The following is an 18,815-nucleotide window of genomic DNA, read 5'->3' as shown; positions in this document are numbered from 1 at the left end:
GGAAGGTTTTAAAAATGTATTGTATATGGAGTATCATCTGTCATCTTGGCTTTGGGGGGTGACAATTTAAACAGGGAAGAATTGAGCAGCCAAGGAGAAAGTAACCCGAGAGGCCTGGCCGGGCTTCTGAGCTGAGGGAATGCCTGGAACGCCTTAAAAAGAGGAAGGTCAGTGTGGGTACCGCAAACAAGGGTCCTTCAGGGACTTGGCTTGTTAGGAATGAGAAGTGAGCCCCGGGAACTCTGAGAAGAGCAGGATGATCTGAACTAGCCTTCCTAGATGCCCTTCTTAGTCTCTGGGCCTGGGCCTGCACTCTCCTCAAGCTGCCATGTCAGTATGGCCTCCTGGTCTATCACGCGGCTCTGAGCACGCCTCCTTCTCTCCAAAGACTACATGGAGACAACTTGAAACAACAGATCTAGACACGGGTCTAGGGTATCGGAGCTGTGATTGGGATCTGGAGCAGTAACGGGTCTAGGGTATCAGAGCTGTGACTAGGATCTGGAGCAGTAACAGGTCTAGGGTATCGGAGCTGTGACTGGGATCTGGAGCAGTAACGGGTCTAGGGTGTCGGAGCTGTGACTGGGGTCTGGAGCAGTAACGGGTCTAGGGTGTCGGAGCTGTGACTGGGGTCTGGAGCAGTAACGGGTCTAGGGTATCGGAGCTGTGACTGGGGTCTGGAGCAGTAACGGGTCTAGGGTGTCGGAGCTGTGACTGGGGTCTGGAGCAGTAACGGGTCTAGGGTGTCGGAGCTGTGACTGGGGTCTGGAGCAGTAACGGGTCTAGGGTGTCGGAGCTGTGACTGGGGTCTGGAGCAGTAGAGGAGCTGTCACTCCGGAACCCTGTGCCCGTCCCCATGCCCTGGAGCCGGCTTTGGAGCTGCGCTTCTTACACCCGCTCCTAAGCTCAAGGAAACGCGTGCTGGCAGGGCTGGGAGGGTCAAAGCCGTGTCCTTGGGCTGTGACCAACAAGTAGGCTGGGGTTTGAATCTGAAATGTCCTCCTCAAGGCCCCTGACCCTCCAGACAGCGGTGCTATCTTAGAGAATGGGTGCTTTTGGAGGTGGGGACTAGCTGGCAGAACAGTCCCAGGTTCTTAGGCCATGACCTGGCCTGGAGTCCATTTCCTGGCCTGCAGTGCTGTCCACAGCCTCCACACATGCTGCCACCCCCAGAAAGCAAGAGCCAAGATGAACCTTCTTCTAAGTTGTCCATACTGAGTACTTTGGTGACGCTGTACCAAAGCAACTATAAACACAGAAAAATGGCAGAGTGGGGTGCACAGCATGCCCAACAAACTTCAAGGCAGGGAAGGAAGAGGTCTGCTTAAGGAGTAAACAGGAAGGCAGGAAGGGGTGTGGTGGGGGGCAGGGTGGATTCAAGCACCACCAGTCAGTAAGTTCACAGGCTGAAGAGACAAGGGGCCACACTGATCACAATGTGATCTCGTCTACAACACTGATGGGATGGTTGTGTGGGTATCCCCTCTGTATGCTGTGATTACCATTAATGAATAAAGAAAACTGGCTTGGCCTGATAGGGTAGAATAGAGCTGGGTGGGGAAAACCAAACTGAATGCTGGGAGGAAGAAGGTGGAGTCAGGAGAAGCCATGGAGCCGCTGCCAGAGACAGACATGCCAAAACTTTGCTGGTAGGGCATGAGCTCATGGTGATGCACAGATTAATGGAGATGGGTTAAATTAATATGTAAGAGTTAGTCAGAAATATGTTTAAGCTATTGGCCAAACAGTATTGCAAATAATATAGTTTCTGTGTGATTATTTCTGGGGTCTGGGCAACCGGGAAACAAACAAGTGGCCTCCTTACAACAGGGTGGGGTGTTCTGAGGCCAGGACCTTTCCATGGCACCATCAGACTATGCTAACTAATGTGTCCCACTGTGTAGACCTGACACAGGTACAGTTCCCAGTTCACTTGTACACACAAGAAACTCCAAACTATGGAAGCTGAAGTGAATTTTTAAATTTCCCCCAGCCCTCCTCAAGGAAGTCGTCCAAATGAAAGTATCTCCTTTTTAAGCATTTGCTTGTCTCAAGCAGTACCTCATTAGGAAATGACTACAGGGTTTGGTGACAAGTTAGAACAAACAGCCCAGTAGCATCAATGTATTATTTATTATCATTAATTTATACTCTTGATATAAAAATAGCTTTAAAAGTATACCAGAGGAATACAAAAGCCAGCAAGGAAACCTGCCAACATAAACTCATGGACACGAACAGGGTCAACCAGACGACACCACGTAAATAGGAATGGGAGTTCTGTGTGACTCAGTCCTGAGGAGGGGAAGACACTGTGGACAAGGACATTCTAGCTGGGCAGTGGTGGTGCACTCAGGATACACCAGCAGGCGGATCTCTGTGAGTTTGAGGCCAGCCTGGTCTACAGAACAAGTTCCAGAACAGCTAGAGCTATAGAGAGAAACCCTGTCTCAAAAAACCAAAACCAAACCCAAACCCAAACAAAAAAGACTTTCCTACAAGATAATTGTAATGGTAAAAATAATAACCTCTTGTTTTTATCAGAGAAACTTTTCATTTCATGTAGACCTTTCCAATATTAGAAATGATGCCTGCTTTAGAAAAAGCACCCAGCACCCGGAACCGCTCAGGCCAGGTCAGACCATCATCACCAGGCACGTTCATCTGCATGGAGGTTTAACTGCCGCGTTCCCTCGTCTGTGTGTGATGTCCTAGCTGCACACAGGCAGACTTCCCTGGTCAGTGAAAGGGTCGGCCTCTTCTGGGTCTGGAGTGCAGGTGACCAGCAGACCTCCGCAGCTTTTTCCTCTCCTGGCGATGTAGTTTCTCTGCCTCCTGTTGCTTCTTTTGCTGTTCGGACTAAAAGAAAGTGGGGTGCGTAGAAGAAAAGAAAAGAAAAGAAAAGAAAAGAGAAAAGGCTAGCGGTCACCTGGAAACCTTTGGGATGTAGCAAAGAGCTGCATGGAGCCCTGGGACCAATGCTGTGCAGCTCAGCACCAAGTGCTGGCTGCTGGGGGTAGTGGACGGACAAAGCCCAATTTCCACTGTCAAAAGGAGACATTCTGAATCTGTGGGCAAGAGGAGAAACACCCATATACCAGCCCAAACACACAGTAGGAGACCGCTGGATGCTCTATAAGGCCAGAGAACCCAAGCTCATTCAGCTTGCACAGCAGAACTGTGACTTCATTCACACAGACTTAAAATCAAACAGAAAAATCCTATTTTATCAAAATGTGTTACGACACAAACCTGACTAACTCACTTCTTAGGACTAGCTCCAAAGCTTTTGGGTGAGTGCTGGGGAGAGAGCACAGATTAATCCAGCCCTCTCTGCAAAGAACAGACTTGCTCTTTTTAACCCTTGCCAGACTTGGCAGATGGCTCCAGGTTCACAGCTCAGGACACACTGGGCCCACGAGGGGATGGTTTGCACATGAGTTCTTTACCTTCATTTGCCTACTTGAGAGGTAGGATTGCTCCTAGGCACACTTGCTCCCCAGCAGCACCCCTACTCCCAGCAGCAGGTCAGCTGGACAGAGGAGCGGATCAGTGCTGCAGGGAGTGGTGTAGGGAGGCTGCAGAGTGGCTGCACAGGGCAAGGCCTGGTCTCACAGACCCCAGCGCCTGCTGCACTGGGAACTTTCATAATCAGTGTTTCCCTCTTGAGTTTAAACAGTGGGTGTGGGAAGGTGAGGGAAGGTGAACAACTGATAATACCAGAGAGAGCCATTTCCACATCCTCAGAGCTCTCTGTCTGGGTCTCTGAACATCACGCCAGGTCTGTTTTTGAAAATCAGTATCTCCTGTTCATTCTCAGAGTAAGCCACACCCAGAATTCTCTCCAGTTTAACGGGGAAGCCGCCCAGTGCTCTACCTGAGGCTCCCTTCCTCACTGAGTGGGAGTGGGAAATGGTGAGGCAACCACATCCTCCTGGTTCACTCCTCTGGTCATGGCTGGCATGCATTTTTTAAAAATAAAAACAGTACATCAGGTGGCAGAGGTGGTTCAGTAGGTAAAGGTGCTTGCCACCAAGCCTGAAGACCTGAGTTCGATCCCCTTGACCCACGTGGGGGAGGAAAGAACTGATTATACATGTTGCCCTCTGACCTCAACATGCATGACATGGTGCATGCACACAAACACACACAAATATATAAAAAGTGTATGTCAGCATGGGCCTCTGCTTCCTAAAACACGGATTAGATGCCTTGCCACAGGTGTAGACACCTCTTCCTCCTCCCGGAGCACTTACTTTGGGCTAATTCTGTGTGTCATTTACCCTGCCCATATCCTTGGCAGAAAGAACCAACCAACCGCAGGGAGACTTTAGAACCTGGGGGCTGCACTTGCCCTGCAGACCAAACTGCAACATCGAGACCCTAGCAGAGTTGACACAGCTATTTGATTATGACGAACAAGGCTCTGGGTTTGTTCTGGTAAGAATTTGGAGGCGGGGGCAGAAGAGGGGGAGAACATTTTGCAGTTATGTATTAACAAGTCTCCCTAAAACGCGTTCCTAGTCTGAGACAGTGTCTACGGAGCCTGCACTAGCCTCAGACTCATCTTCTTGCCTCAGGCCCCAGGTGCCTGGACTAGGGTTACAGACATGCACTACCATGCCTGGCTTATAAAATTCATTTCTTTAGATACTGTTGGAAAATGATATGGTGAGTCCAGAAGGGCAGGACGCTGGGAGCTGTGAGGGAAGGGCCCTCTGGAGTCTCTCTGGAAGTGTTGGCCTGCTGTTACAGCTCAGCAGGAGGAGCTGGGCAGAGGCCGCTATTGTCTGCAGACAAAGCTCCCCGCACACAGAGGTCTATCATTAGCCTCCTTCCCCAAGGCTGCGCCAGAGACCGTGCCACTGTGTCACCCACTCATCAGGCTTTATAGAGCAATTAGCTCTTTTCCAAGTCAGCTTTTCCTGTCTCCTAGTTCCTGCCCTGACTACCCTGCTGTAGCTCAGAGCCTCACGGAGAAGGTGCGAGAACACACACAGAACGCTAGTGCACACAGCCTCCTTGTGAATTCTACTGACATTGCAGAAAGCGTCTGGACGTACTGGACAACTCCATGATTTTGCTTTAGTGTATCACATATAATAAACAGAATAGAAAGAAACTTCTATAAACAAATACAGATTCTCTAAATATATAACACTGATATACTTAATAATTAAGAGCATGCCAATCAAGTAATAAAACACACAAATCAAACACTAATTGATGAAGTATATTCTCCCAAATAGTCTCAAAGCATCCATTTGATTCTGAGGTCACTTCAAGCAATTTTTAGGGTATCTTTTCATCTTTTCATTTTACTGCAAATTTACGAAGTGACATTCAACATGGTATCTACTGATTTAAAAATTCAGTGTGGTGTGGTGTGGTATGGTGTGGTGTCAGGTGGGGTGGGGTGGGAAATACTGTATCCTCTCACTGCCTATGGCCAGGGCCTCTGGACCAAGCATTCTCCAACGAGGCTATCTTCCCCCACTCTGAGATGCCAGGTTAGACTGAGATGGTTAGCGAACATCCTAGAAAGCACTGGGGATGCAGTTCTGCTGTAGTGTGGTCTAGCATGTGCATGCACCTGGAGGACCAACACTAAGCACCAAAAACACTACCAAAACATGAAAATGGAAAGAAAAGACAGTGAGGGAATAGCATGAGTGTGCATGCCCTTTTCTGTCTGTGTTTTCCAACTTCACTCAAAGAATTAACCAGATAACCCCGCTTGTGGGCTCAGGGGTGCTTCTTGTCTCCCCCTGGCTCAGGGCTACGCATGGCTATGGGGAAGGAACAAGGGCAGCGCTGCCCTGCAATCAGCAGCACAAAGCCACAAAGAAACTGCAGGTCTGTGTCTAGAGCGGATCCTGCTGGCAGAGGAGAGACACAGTTGCCGCTTATAGAACAGATGATAAGCTACAATAAGCCTTGTTAACATGTACAGAGTAGAGACGACAAGCTAGCAATAAGCCTTGTTAACACAAATCAAACTGCTCATTTGGTTTTAGAAAAAACTAACATATCAAGTAGTTTTAGCTTTAACAGTCTGGTAAACTACAGACTGACAGTTTCAGGAAGCTGCAAAAACGCACTGCTAGAGCGTGCTCCTGTGAAGCAGCTTCTCCTTTGACAGTGCACACTTAACAAAAAAACAGGGCATGTAATTTTACGGCATGTGAGTGGCACGCCGGGTCAGCAAAGGAGCCACGGGTGGTGCTGTGGTTGCCCTTGCAGTCACCCTTTCTACTGGGCGACTTTGTTGAGGGGACAGACTGGGAATGAGACAATGACTTAGTCTAGAAAGAGACCGTGTTGTTTCTCTAATTAGCTGATGGTAGATACTGAAGCGACTTAGCCCTCCCACAACGTGCAAGAGGCATCATCACGACACCTCGTTTAAGAACAAATCTTCAAGACAACTGGTAACACATTGCCACTGGCTGAGAAAGTCCCCAGGGAAATGGCTGTATTTGGGCGAGCCCGAAGGGATCACCTGAGGCACCACAGCTGGTCATTTCCTAGTCCTTTCCAGGTAAGTACTGGGTGTGTTCATCCCCTTCCTCAGCCGGGGGCCACAAAGACCCAGAGAACAGCAGGTCACAGCAGGACCCTCCAGCGTGAGGCTCCCCTTTGCTCACAGCACTAAACTCCCAGCCACTCCTCCTAGGGCTACAGGAAATCACTGGGGTAGGGAACAGGTCTTCCTCAGTGGGAGAAGCTTGGGAATGTGGTCCCGAAGCCAGACACATACCCACGACTTTCCTGTGTGAATTAAAAAATAACATCAGGAAACAACGTACCCTCTTGAGTGTAAACGTCAGCTGCTTGCTGCCAACAGTGGTGTCGGATACATTCAACGTCCCATGTTTTGCTTCGAGTTTCAAGCGATCTTCAAGAGTTTTGCTGTAGGAGAGTGAAAAGAACGGCACGTTAACTAACATGCTTTGATTTACTACTTGGAACAAGGGTGAATCAGGACTGATGGCGTGAAGAAAAGTCTTCTGTGCACATGGTAAACAGGAACACTGCCTGGCAGAGCCCAGAGGAGTGGGCCGCCCTCAGACTGTCACCCTCCATAAGCACACTCTAAAGCATCGAACGGCAGAAACACCCGTTAATCCGCTACTCAAGGGCTAGAGCTCCACGGCTGCACGTATGGATTATATTTCTGAAACAGGAGCGATGTTTCTGGCGCACGGTGTCCTGTGATGGTCTGCAGTGATGGTGATTCTAAATCACTGTAAACCAGCGGGGTGGGTGGACATGTGGCCCTTGGTCACTGCCTACAAACAGTTCTCAGTCACAGAGGGTTGCTGTAACACACCTGCTGCTCTTCCCTCAGCTTCAAGCAGTCCCTATCTTTCACATGGACAACTTGAACACAAATCCACCTGTTCATACTGTCTAGGAACAGAAACAATTGGCACGTCGGGGAAATTCCTTTTTTTGGTTTTTCGAGACAGGATTTCTCCATTTAACAGCCCTGGCTGTCCTGAAATACTTGGGATAAAGTCTACCTGATTTCTTTTCACTGAGAACGTCAGCTAGGATCTTAAGGTTTTGATATATTTTATTCCAGAGTTAAATCTCAATTCACTTCTTGATCGGGTTTTCTAAACTGTTCTAGTCTCTTTTTACAATTGGAATCTCTATAACCATTGGCTGATCTGTAATTAATTTTCTTCTAAATCTTCTTCTAAAAATCCTTCATGTGATCTCCAGTGCTGGTGTGAGTGTGTGTGTGCACCCATACTGAGACTTTTATTTGACAGTCCAAGCTAGCCTTGAACTCTAAGCAATCTGGCCTCAGTCTCCCTAGTTTTGGGGTTACAGGCATGCACCACCATGTCCCACTCTCCAGGACCAATATTACACTCAAATTCTGCAGCAGCAATGATATGTAAAACTTACCTGCAAACTACTGGAATGTTCTATCATAAACCCCCAAACTTGTTTTAGAGGAAGAAAGCTGAAGTAAACCCAGACACATGCCGTGCAGTTCACTGACTGCTTCAGCAGACACTCACCCCTCTGAGGAGAGCAGGAGAGCACAGCACAGAAGAGGGAACCAGAAGGGAAGAAAACAGTTTCCTTTGTACTCTGTTTCCTCCTCCTCAAAACAAGCTAGGGCACAAGACAAAACTTCCCTACTCGAGGACCCCCACCCACGGACCTCTAAGTTAAAGTCGATACCGAAAACTCGACAAAAAGAAAAGGTGACTGTGAGCCGCCCTCTCTACCCTGGATGAGCTCTGTGGCTGATTTCGGATGGGAACCCTGCTCCTGAGGGAGCTGCTACATGGTGAGGTTCCTGTGAGACTTTGAAGCCGACGTCTGATGTCCACGCCATGAGAAACTGCTCTCACTTCATAACTGGGGTAAGGGGCTAAGCGCCCTGGCGTTACCGTCTGAGGCCTAAGTGGTTAACAGAGAATGGCGCTCTTTCCTAGGCGATAGTGCTATTCAGAAGCACTTTTAAAGCACTCTTCATCTTCAAAGCTCTCTACAGACTAACTAATTAATCCTTTCAACAATCCTGAGACACAAGTGTTTATCCTTTATAGATGGCAAAAGGGAGGTAGATGCTAAATGACTTGCCCCAGGCCGTATGTGGATCCAGTCTAAAGCTGGAGTTCCAGGGGAGGGTTCTGCGTTTCAGGTGTGTGTCTGACCACACTTACACGCACACCTCTGCAGGAGACATGTTCATCAAGTGTTCTCAGTGACACGCTTCTCCAGGACAGACTTGAAGAAATGAAAATCTAGTTCAATTTTTTAAGTAACTCAGGTGAGGTGCAAGCTGCCTGCAGTGTGGCATGCTGTCCACCTGGGCAGGCTCCTCAGTCCGCTCACAGCTGCTCTCTTTACAGCTCCTCATGGTGAGCTTCAAAGCCACCAGGAACTCCCAACAACTGTGGAGCCACAGAGACAAAGTGGGCCACAGAACACCTTAATTTGGGAAGTAAAAAGACTCTTCAAGTCAATTGTGGGAAATTACTACTCTTTTAAGAATGCCCCAACTTCCTCCATGCTAGGGCAGATAACTGCTTTTCTCCCAATGTTCTCTCCTGTGCCTGTAAAAACTTGTTCTGTCTAGGCTGCTTGGAGAGGCAAGCTGAGTTTTAGGACGAGCCATGGCAGAAGATCAGAGACAGCTGGGGATGGTTGCAGACTTCTACATTAAAGCAAGTTTGACTTCCCTCCCTTTGAACGTCAGCTTGCTGAGCATGGCTGCCACCCAGCAGGTCAGTGTCTGCTGCTGGAGTGTGACGGGTCAGAGACTATGAAGGACAGACACAGCTGCAGAACACCTGGGACAGGATGTAGAGGAGGGACTGACTTCCTTTTTGACCTCAGGCCCTCCTTGTCTCTCCCCACCCCGGGTTTCAGGTCTGGGGTGTGTGTGGGTGGGGGTGGTGATGATACACGACACTTGCTATTTGGTACAATTGTGTACTTCACAAAAAAATGTAAGCAGGACAAGTTAAGAAAAACCACGATGACTGCTAAAAGAAGACAAGGAGTTAAGATGGGAAGCCCAACTACCCAGCCACCCAGGGAAGCACACAGAGGCCTCTCAGGGAAGAGCCTAAATGATTAGTAAGGATACCTTAATATTAAAAAAGAAAAATGGGCATAAACTACAAGGGAAAAAAATCAAATGAGATTATTTATTAGTTGCCCCAGGAAAGGAGAATGACTTACTTCTTTGAGGTTTAAAATACACACATATGCTTTATAATTTCTTTAATTAGCAACATTTAATTAAAAATCACTCCTCGACCGGGTTTTTAAAAGTCCCTCTGCAGGGCTGGCAAGCCAAAGAGCAGAAGGCAATGGAGAGGAGTGTTCCTCCGCACACGCACAGAATGGAGAGGAGTGTTCCTCCACACACGCACAGAATGGAGAGGAGTGTTCCTCCGCACATGCACAGAATGGGGAGGAGTGTTCCTCCGCGCACACACAGAATGGGGAGGAGTGTTCCTCCGCACACGCACAGAATGCAGTTACACGGCAAATGGAAGCCAAACATATAGAGTACTTTAGTATTTTAAAATTTTAATTTTAGGTATTCCTAAATAACTAACTTTGGGGGCTCAGTAGTTATGAGCATTTTCTGTTCTTGCAGAGGAACCGAGTCTGATTCCCAGCACCCACATCGGCAGCTCACAGCTACCTAAAACTCTAGTTCCAGGGGACCTTGTAGCTCCCACAGGTATCTGCACATACACGTGCATATAAATTCATACAAACACACAAAATGCACTATAAAAAGTCAATCTATTAAATAACTGAAAAATCTCTGCCTTTCCAAAAAGGCTATAAACTCTAGATATTTCTAGCTTGCAAACGGCGCTTCGAAGACTCCAAGGAGGGAATCAATTCGAGCAGCCAAAAATGTGACGCCTCACCTCTCAGCACACGCAACGGTTGCAGCTGATATGGGGAAGCAGCCACTCTGCTGAGGACAGCTTGTCAGTGTCTGTATCACAAACAGCTTTTGATCCAGCATGTGCCACTGAGACATTCTGAAGAAATGCCTGTGCATGAGTATATTCATAGCCATGAAAACCGGAAAGGTGCGGACAACCTAAAGACACACACCAAGAGGAAAGGCTACATAAACAGCCACACACCCATCCTAAAGACTACTATGCAGCCACAAGGTAGACTTATGATACAAGCAAAATCTCCAAGATTAACTGTTAAAAGAACCAGCCAAGCAATATGACTGACGACGTGACCTGTGCATGAAGGAGGGTGAGTGACGTGACCTGTGCATGAAGGAGGGTGAGTGACGTGACCTGTGCATGAAGGAGGGTGAGTGACGTGACCTGTGCGTGAAGGAGGGTGAGTGACGTGACCTGTGCGTGAAGGAGGGTGACTGCTGTGACCTGTGCATGAAGGAGGATGACTGACGTGACCTGTGCATGAAGGAGGGTGAGTGACGTGACCTGTGCATGAAGGAGGGTGAGTGACGTGACCTGTGCATGAAGGAGGGTGAGTGACGTGACCTGTGCATGAAGGAGGGTGAGTGACGTGACCTGTGCATGAAGGAGGGTGAGTGACGTGACCTGTGCATGAAGGAGGGTGACTGCTGTGACCTGTGCATGAAGGAGGAAGCTGCTTCATAAGCACACGGAAGTAGGCTGTGTGCCAGCTGGTAGGCGCACTCTTTGGGTTGCAGTTCATGCTCATGTATGACATGTGCTTTCACGCTGTCCTTAAAGTATGGAACTAATGTTAAAATTAGATTTCTAAAGCTGGATCTTGTAGAACATGTCTGGAAGAATTCCAGCACACAGGAATTTCTTTTTCTGAGAAAAAGAAAAGAATTTGATACTCTAAATGTTCCATTTGTAGTCAACTCTCCTTCACTGTCAGTGGGGGAAGCTGGCCACAGAGGGACAGTGAGGCCACCATGACAAGACTCACTAAGATCTACTGAACTACCTATTGCCGACGAGGTCCTCAAAGGCAGGAACTACTTTAGAAATCTGTAAATTCCCAGAACCTACCCAAGAGTTCCAATTCAAAGATAAACACTTTTACACGATAGACCAGAAGAGTACGGCACACCCAGCATTTACCTAAGGACTCCATTTGGCTTCTGTTCCTCCATGTCATGTCCTGCAGGTCTCCACTGCCCCATACACCCAAGAGAGCCTATGTTCCTATACCCCACTGAGGCCAGCAAGCACGGTTCACATCTTTCTACTCTCTCAGCTGAGGAGGCATGCACACCTGCCCTTGTGAGCTAGTATCTTGACTTGGCCCTGCCCCACTGCTACCTGCTTCCTTACTAAACCCACTGTCAACCAGCTCTCTTCTCTCACTGCTATTACCCACTTCCTGAGGTTGAGTTTCCCTGCCTGTAACATACACCCCCTCAAGCCTAAAAGACTGTCCCCATCTACTGACTGTGACACCTTTTACTGCCAGAACTCTTGGATCAACTAGCCTGTTTAAAATATGTTTCTGACCTGCTCAGCATTACTCAGTCCATCCAGACCCAGAAAGTCTCCATCTGCCCACTGAACGCCACCAAGAGGACAGACTCTGTAGAGTTCATATGCTGAGAACCCAGCTCCACACTTGGAGTGTTACATCTGCACCACTTCACAGGGAACATGCAACATGCTGGCCACTTCAATGGCACCCTCGACTGTTCCATTCTGCTTTTGGAGTCAAGTCAGTTGCCAGTGCTGTGGTTGGTGTCCATCTCGCCCACCGTCAATCGTCTTTTAGGTAATAACATGGCTCTGAGTCGGTCAGCTCCTCTTGCCTTGCAGCTTAGGCTCAATTTCTCCTGAGATCTGACTGACTGAGTGGTTCCTCTGGAGTCCAGACTCTCCCACACCACTGTTCTAGAGCTGAGGTATTGTGCTGTGGGTTTCTAGATAGGGACTCCTACACGTCTGTGATTTGACTCTACCACAAACGTGCAGTATTGTTATTATACAAGTGTTCATGTTATTGAGGGAGAGACTGCGACAGATTTGCTATTAATCTCAGCTGGACAGTGCTCTATGGCTTTCCATGGACCTGGCGGGACCTGCCCCTACCCCACTGAGTGCTCAGCTTTCAAAAGACCAGTTCCAACATGACTCTCACAAAGACTTTCTTGAATTTTCCCTAAATTAAGCCCTCTCTTTCTTCTGTCCCTCTCCCACACCTCTCTGACTCAGAGGATATCTGCTAGGATAAGAGCAACACAGGCATGTGTCCTTCGTGTCCTTCCTTCCTGTCCTCAGGGTCTAGGAGGGTCTTAGCTCACACCAGGCACTCCTCGGATGTTTGATGAATGAATGGTGGGTGGGGAACTTGATAAGTGGGTGAATAAGTCACAAATACATTTAGCAACATGCAAGGCATGAAAATCTGTGTTGATAGACACATGCATTTATCTAAACCCTGCTTACTACTGACTGCATTTACTTTCTGTCACAATGATTTTCAAGCTGGGTGAGTCCAAGTGAATAGTTAAATAGGACACATCCCATTCTGACTGCCTTGTGGTGACTCACACAGTAAACATAAGGAGTCACTTCAGCTCTCTGAAGGATAATGGCTCAATGCTTAAATATTATTAAGATCTGCAAGGTCAGGATTTGCTACAATAATCCAGTCAAGACTAGCATTCAACAAGCGGCCTTTGCCAATGCTAGCACACTCTACTGGATTAGTTCCCTAAGTAGCAGGACTTTTCAGGCTTACGGAAGAAAGGTAACTCCCCCAGTTCTTTTCAAAGTGAATGTTTAACTCACTAAGTGTTTTACTACAGAGGGTTTATTCAGCTATTGCTTATTTATCTTTAAAAAATTAGTTCACTATACTTCACTTATTTTGTGTGCAGAGAGGGAGCATATGTGATAGCCAAACAACTTATAGTAGCCAGTTTTTTTGTTCCACTATGTGAGATGTGGGATCAAATTCATGTCGTCAGCAAGTGTCTTTACCACAGAACCACCTCACCAGATCTACTGTTTCTTCTTTTTTTTTTTTTTTTTAGATTTATTTATTTATTATGTAGACAGTGTTCTGGCATGTATGCCCACACATCAGAAGAGGGCACCAAATCTTGTTATAGATGGTTGTGAGCCACCATGTGGTTGCTTGGAATTGAACTTGGGACCTCTGGAAGAACAATCAGAGCTCTTAACCTCTGAGCCATCTCTCCAGCCCCATTCTTAAATTAAAAAAAAAAAAAATGATGTGTGTAATCTTCATGAGTGTGTGCTCTGTGTGGGGATATCCAGAGGGGCCGGAAGAGGGACTCAGATTTCCCAGAGCTGGAGTTACACGTGGTTGTGAGCCTCTGATGTCAGTGCTGGAAACGAACTCAGGTCCTCTGAAAGAAGCAAGCGCTCTCAATCACAAAGCCATTTCTCCAGCTCCACTAAATAAGAACTTAAAAAAATCCTTTAAAAATTAAAGAAATGTGTTTTATGTGTTTGATTGTTTCACATACATCAAACCACGTGCAGGCCTGGTTCCGTAGTGGTCAGAAGACAGCATCAGATTCCTGGAACTGGCATTTCAGATGGTTCTGAACTACCATGTTGGTGCTGGGAACTGGGCCCCATCTACTGCAAAAACAACATGTTACATGCTCTGAGCCATCTCTTCAGCCCCTAAATATAAATTTTTATCCTGTTTGTTTTTTACATTAATATCCAGTTCCAGCCCACAGGAAGATATGTCAGTGAGCTTAGTCACACCTCCACCCTCAAGTGTGGTCTAATTCCAATGGTTTCCCTGAAAAAAACCACTCTGGTTTCCTAACAGTGGTTATCAGGGAAATGAGTTTTTTTGAGTATTCTCTGAAGGGGTAACTGACAGTCAGCCCTGGGCCTGTTCTGGTCCAGCTGAGAGCATGTGAAGAAGACAAACACATCGGAAAATCTAACAAAGACATGCACATGCAGCCTGCAGAAGCTTCCACGCACAGTCTGTCCCAACACAAGGCCTAAGAGTGACACCTGGACAAACCAAGTTAGGATGCACCGGCCCTGCAAAGTGGCTCAGCACTTCTCAAAGGCTAAGCAGAGAACAGCAATATGACTGCAATTCCACTTATAAGTAACCGAAAATGTAGTCTAGCCTGGGCTATGGAAGAGAACCCAAGTCAGCTTGGGCTCTCTGTAGAGTGAGACACTGTCTCTAAAACACCAAACCAAACAAACAGCAGTCCCTCAAAACAAAACTCTATGATGTATGTGTGTGTGCACATGCACACTTGCTTGCACAGGCATGTGTAGTATCACTAGCTTCTTTATTCCATAACACACCTTTGACTAATTAGAACAAGACACATGTGCTTCTAGATTCTAAGTGTTAGGAGCCACTCACCATTTGCAGTTCCAGGCATGTGTTACATGAGCGGTTGATGCATGAAAATGAGAAAGGCATGCCTGAACCCCAGAAGCAGCACTGGGTGCTAGGGAACCTCAAGGGATGGGACATGGTGCTGGCTCTACCTGACTACCCTGGCTCCTCTTTGGCCTCATAGCTGCTCCCAAGGATATCCCAGCTCTTTCCTCAGGACACCTCAAAGACCACTTAGAGTGCCCAACCGTTATCTCAATGCTCTACAGTGATGCTTTGTGTTTTAATAAATAAAGGCCTGAAGATCAGAGTGGAAAGCTAGTCACACTAGTCAGTCATACAGCCAGGCAGTGGCGGCACACACCTGCAATCCCAGCAGCCACATGAGTTAGCCATAGAGGCTGGGTGGTGGTGGTGCATGCCTTTAATCCCAGTAACAGAGAGGAATATAAAGCAGGATGAGACAGGAACTCGCTCTCTTTACAGTCTGAGATTTCAGAAAAAGAAGAGTTCTCTAGCAGCTTGGCTGCTTTGCTTCTCTGGTCTTACAGCTTGAACCCCAATATCTGTCTCTGGGTTTTTATTATTCATGCTACAGTGCTTTGCTTACAGAGCCTCAAACAGAAGAATCATCACTTGCTACTTGACAAGTGAAAATAGTCCAAAACAACACAACTTTCTGAGGGTTGATATTTTTACATTATGGTCAATATTTGTGCCATAAAACCATCTAAGCCATTTAAGGTAGACAGCCTGGAAGCATCAAGCATATTCCCATTGTTGCACAGCCTTGACAAGCAACAGCATTTTCCCACACTGAAACTCTGAACCCACTGAACACAAACTCCCATCCTCTCTCGCACAAGCTCTGGCAGTCACCTCTCTGTCTCTGCATCTTTCCATTCAGTTGCAAAGGGCTTAAAAGTTCTAGCAAATTTCTGAGTAAATTTCCAATAATCAGATAACTGAGATAGGGTAAACATGACCAAGACCCTTACATGTGTTAGGTATATTTGCCTATATGTGTATGTAAATGCACACATACATGTATGTACATGTTATGCAGAGAATGGTAGCTAAAGGTGAGTACCTTCAATCACTCTCCACTTTACTTTTTAAGATTAATTAATAAATTATTTGAGACAAGGTCTCTCCATATAGACTTGGCTATCCTGGAACTTACTATGAGCCCAGGTTAGCCTTGAATTTGTAACCCTCCTGCTTCTGCCTCCTTTAATCCCAATAGGAATTAAAGGTGTGCACCATTATACCTGGCTTCCACTTTATCTTTATGAGACATGATCTCTTACTGAACTTAGGTGTGCAGATACGGGTAGACTGACTGGCCAAGCCCCAGGGATCAGTCTGTTCCCAGGCACTCTTTTGTGTGGGAACTGGGAATCAAATTCAGACCCTCACATTGGAACAGTGAATACTTTACCAATGAGGAATCCCCCAGCCCTTGATCAAGGTGCTAAAAATAATTTCTGGCCGGATGGTGGTGGTGCATGCCCTTAATCCCAGCACTTGGGAGGCAGCTGGATCTGTGGATTTGAGGTCAGCTTGGTTTACAGAGAGTTCCAGGACAGCCAATGCTACACAGAGGAATTGTCAAAAAACAAAACAAAACAAAACAAACAACAAAACAAATTTCTGTTAGCCTATCATTCCAGGACTCAAAAGCAAGTGGAGACAGGAGAATGGCAAGTTTGAGGCCATCCTGGGCTTCATTACAAAACTGTCTCAAAGCAAACTAATAAGACATTACTTTTTGTTAAGTAGCCTCTGCTGCTACTGTCTGACCTCCAGGGCATGGAACAAGGCAACTGACTATAGGTTGGGGAGCCCAGTGGAAAACACGGGGATTAAGAGTGTGGTATTTGAAGGTTAAAAGTGTTCTTACATATGTAATATATGAAAACTCCAAAAAGTGGTTTAACAGGCAGATAGGGCCCAGTGGCTTTACCAGTGAGTTTCTTGCCAGGGTTGGGGTGCAGGCTCCCCCAGTGGCTTTACCAGTGAGTTTCTTGCCAGGGTTGGGGTGCAGGCTCCCCACACTGTCCTCTGGTACCCACCCCCTAGAGAGGACAGGTGCCATCTCTGGGGTGGTGCACAAGGAGGGGAGCACGGCTGGTACTCCACGGCAGTACTCACTTCATCAGCTTCTGCTTGGTGGCAGACTCCCTGAAGCTTCTGAACTCCTCTCCCGCTTTGATCTCATAGAACTGGGGCTTCAGCACTGTCTGCTGGTCTTCCCTCAGCTGCTCCTGCCGCTTCACTCTCTCCTCCTGCTGTAGGAGTCTGCGCTGCTTCCTGACTTCCTCTACCCAGGCCTTTTCATCATCTGAACTCTCCGAACTTTCTGCATCGCTCGGCCTTCCTTCCGGCTCTTCCTCCTCTTCCTGAAATTAAAAACAGCATGAAGAGCTCTTCCCACAGCCAAACACGGCTCATCAGAGGCAGCGGCCCATTAGAGTCCATGGCAGCTGCTCACAGCACATCAGAAGAAATGCCTTTAATTAATAAGACAGACTCCAGGGTGAATGTCAAGCAATTAGTACACAACTAATTACCTCTTATGTACAATCAAAGGCTTTGTAATTCACAGAAAACTGCAGGTTAAAGAAACAGTTAACATACAATATCTGTCTTTGTGAAATGTCATGTGAGGTTCTTAGATTTTGTGTAAACAGAGAATCATGTAAGTTCATATGACGACATGAGAGTAGAGTGCACCTGTCAGTGAACAAAGGGACTAACAGGGGAAGGGGGTCAGGAGAGAAGGCGAGGTATGGGTGATTGTAGTCTTGTAGTCGATGTAGACTTGCAGCCCAGGTGTCCTATGTGACACAGCAGCATGTACAGGGCGGAACTAACGGTCTCTAAGACAGGCACACAACAAGAAGCCACCCCAGCTAAGTGACAGGCGTGCTTTACGTTCTTAGCTTGAAGCTCTTGCTGCTCCAACATCCTCAGCTGCTTCTTCCTCTTCTCACTGATCCTCGAGACAAGCGGGTTGAGAAGCCGGAACTCCTCACTCTCTTCATCCACCTGGAAGTCGGGGTTCTCAAACATAACTTTAAATCGGTCGTCTGTGAGGATATTCGGGAGGCTCTGCAGGAGAAACAGGACCAGGTTAAGTGGGTGCCTGAGTAAACTCATCAGAAAGCAGCTGTACACACTTCTCCATTATAAACCAACCAGCCACATGAGACTACTAACATCATCAAATGTCCAGATTTTCTTTAGAACTGGTTTCCAGAACTTCCTAATTGATTCTAGGTTTTACTTCCCACCAATGAAACAAATTCTATTGATATACTTAGCACTTGATTGATAATTCCTGGGCATTACACAGAGTGATCAAAGAATGAACCTTTTCAGCTAATTTTATGCTTACTATAGAGGGAAGAAGATTCTTCAGTTGATATTTCTAGTACAAAGCAAACACAAACAACCCAACATTTCTCAAGGAAATACATAAGGATATGGTTTTTAAAGCACAGCTACCATATTAAACTAAAATAAGGAAGCTTCCCAATCTCATGGTCCACACAGAAGGAGTTTGAGTTGTCAGTGTGGATGTGCAGGGGGAGCTGGCATAGCAGTTCATTGACTTCGCCTGTTACCTGGAAGCTGAGACACTTCCAAGCAGTCTAAGGAAAAGTTAATGTTTCCCTCTTTGGACCATGACTTAGTCTTACAGGACACAGAAATATCACTACATAATAAAGCTTTGTCTGTTCAGGTTCATTTGCATAGCTCAGAGCTGACATTAAATTCCTTTTTATTTGTAGCATTTTAAATAGCAAGCTTCCTAACATGTACAATAAATACACAACACAGATGGCAGGCTGTGCTCATGTCACATATGATGGTATTCTTACACTCATGGCCTGGAAGCTGGAGGGATGATTATAAATCAGAGTGACAGCCTAGGACAGAGCTAGGACAGGCCAGCTTGCCTGTGATGGCTC

At 46.9% G+C, this 18,815-nt stretch overlaps 1 protein-coding gene across 1 annotated transcript in view; it reads right to left on the bottom strand.

Annotated features, from left to right (window-relative positions):
- Window positions 1-2,135: 2,135 nt before the first annotated feature.
- The window catches only part of Nol10 (nucleolar protein 10), an 88,951-nt gene continuing 72,271 nt past the window's right edge, over window positions 2,136-18,815 (bottom strand). Inside the window, exons 18-21 of the mRNA XM_057789265.1 lie at window positions 17,776-17,952; window positions 16,993-17,240; window positions 6,810-6,912; window positions 2,136-2,859 (exon numbers count right to left, since the gene is read on the bottom strand). Coding sequence (XP_057645248.1) covers window positions 2,740-2,859; window positions 6,810-6,912; window positions 16,993-17,240; window positions 17,776-17,952 — 648 coding nt within the window. The 3' untranslated portion in view covers window positions 2,136-2,739. The remainder of the gene's footprint in view (window positions 2,860-6,809; window positions 6,913-16,992; window positions 17,241-17,775; window positions 17,953-18,815) is intronic.

Source organism: Chionomys nivalis, chromosome 1 (genome assembly GCF_950005125.1).
Source record: "Chionomys nivalis chromosome 1, mChiNiv1.1, whole genome shotgun sequence".
Classification (NCBI taxonomy): domain Eukaryota; kingdom Metazoa; phylum Chordata; class Mammalia; order Rodentia; family Cricetidae; genus Chionomys; species Chionomys nivalis.
This window is presented reverse-complemented; position numbering and strand designations above follow the sequence as displayed.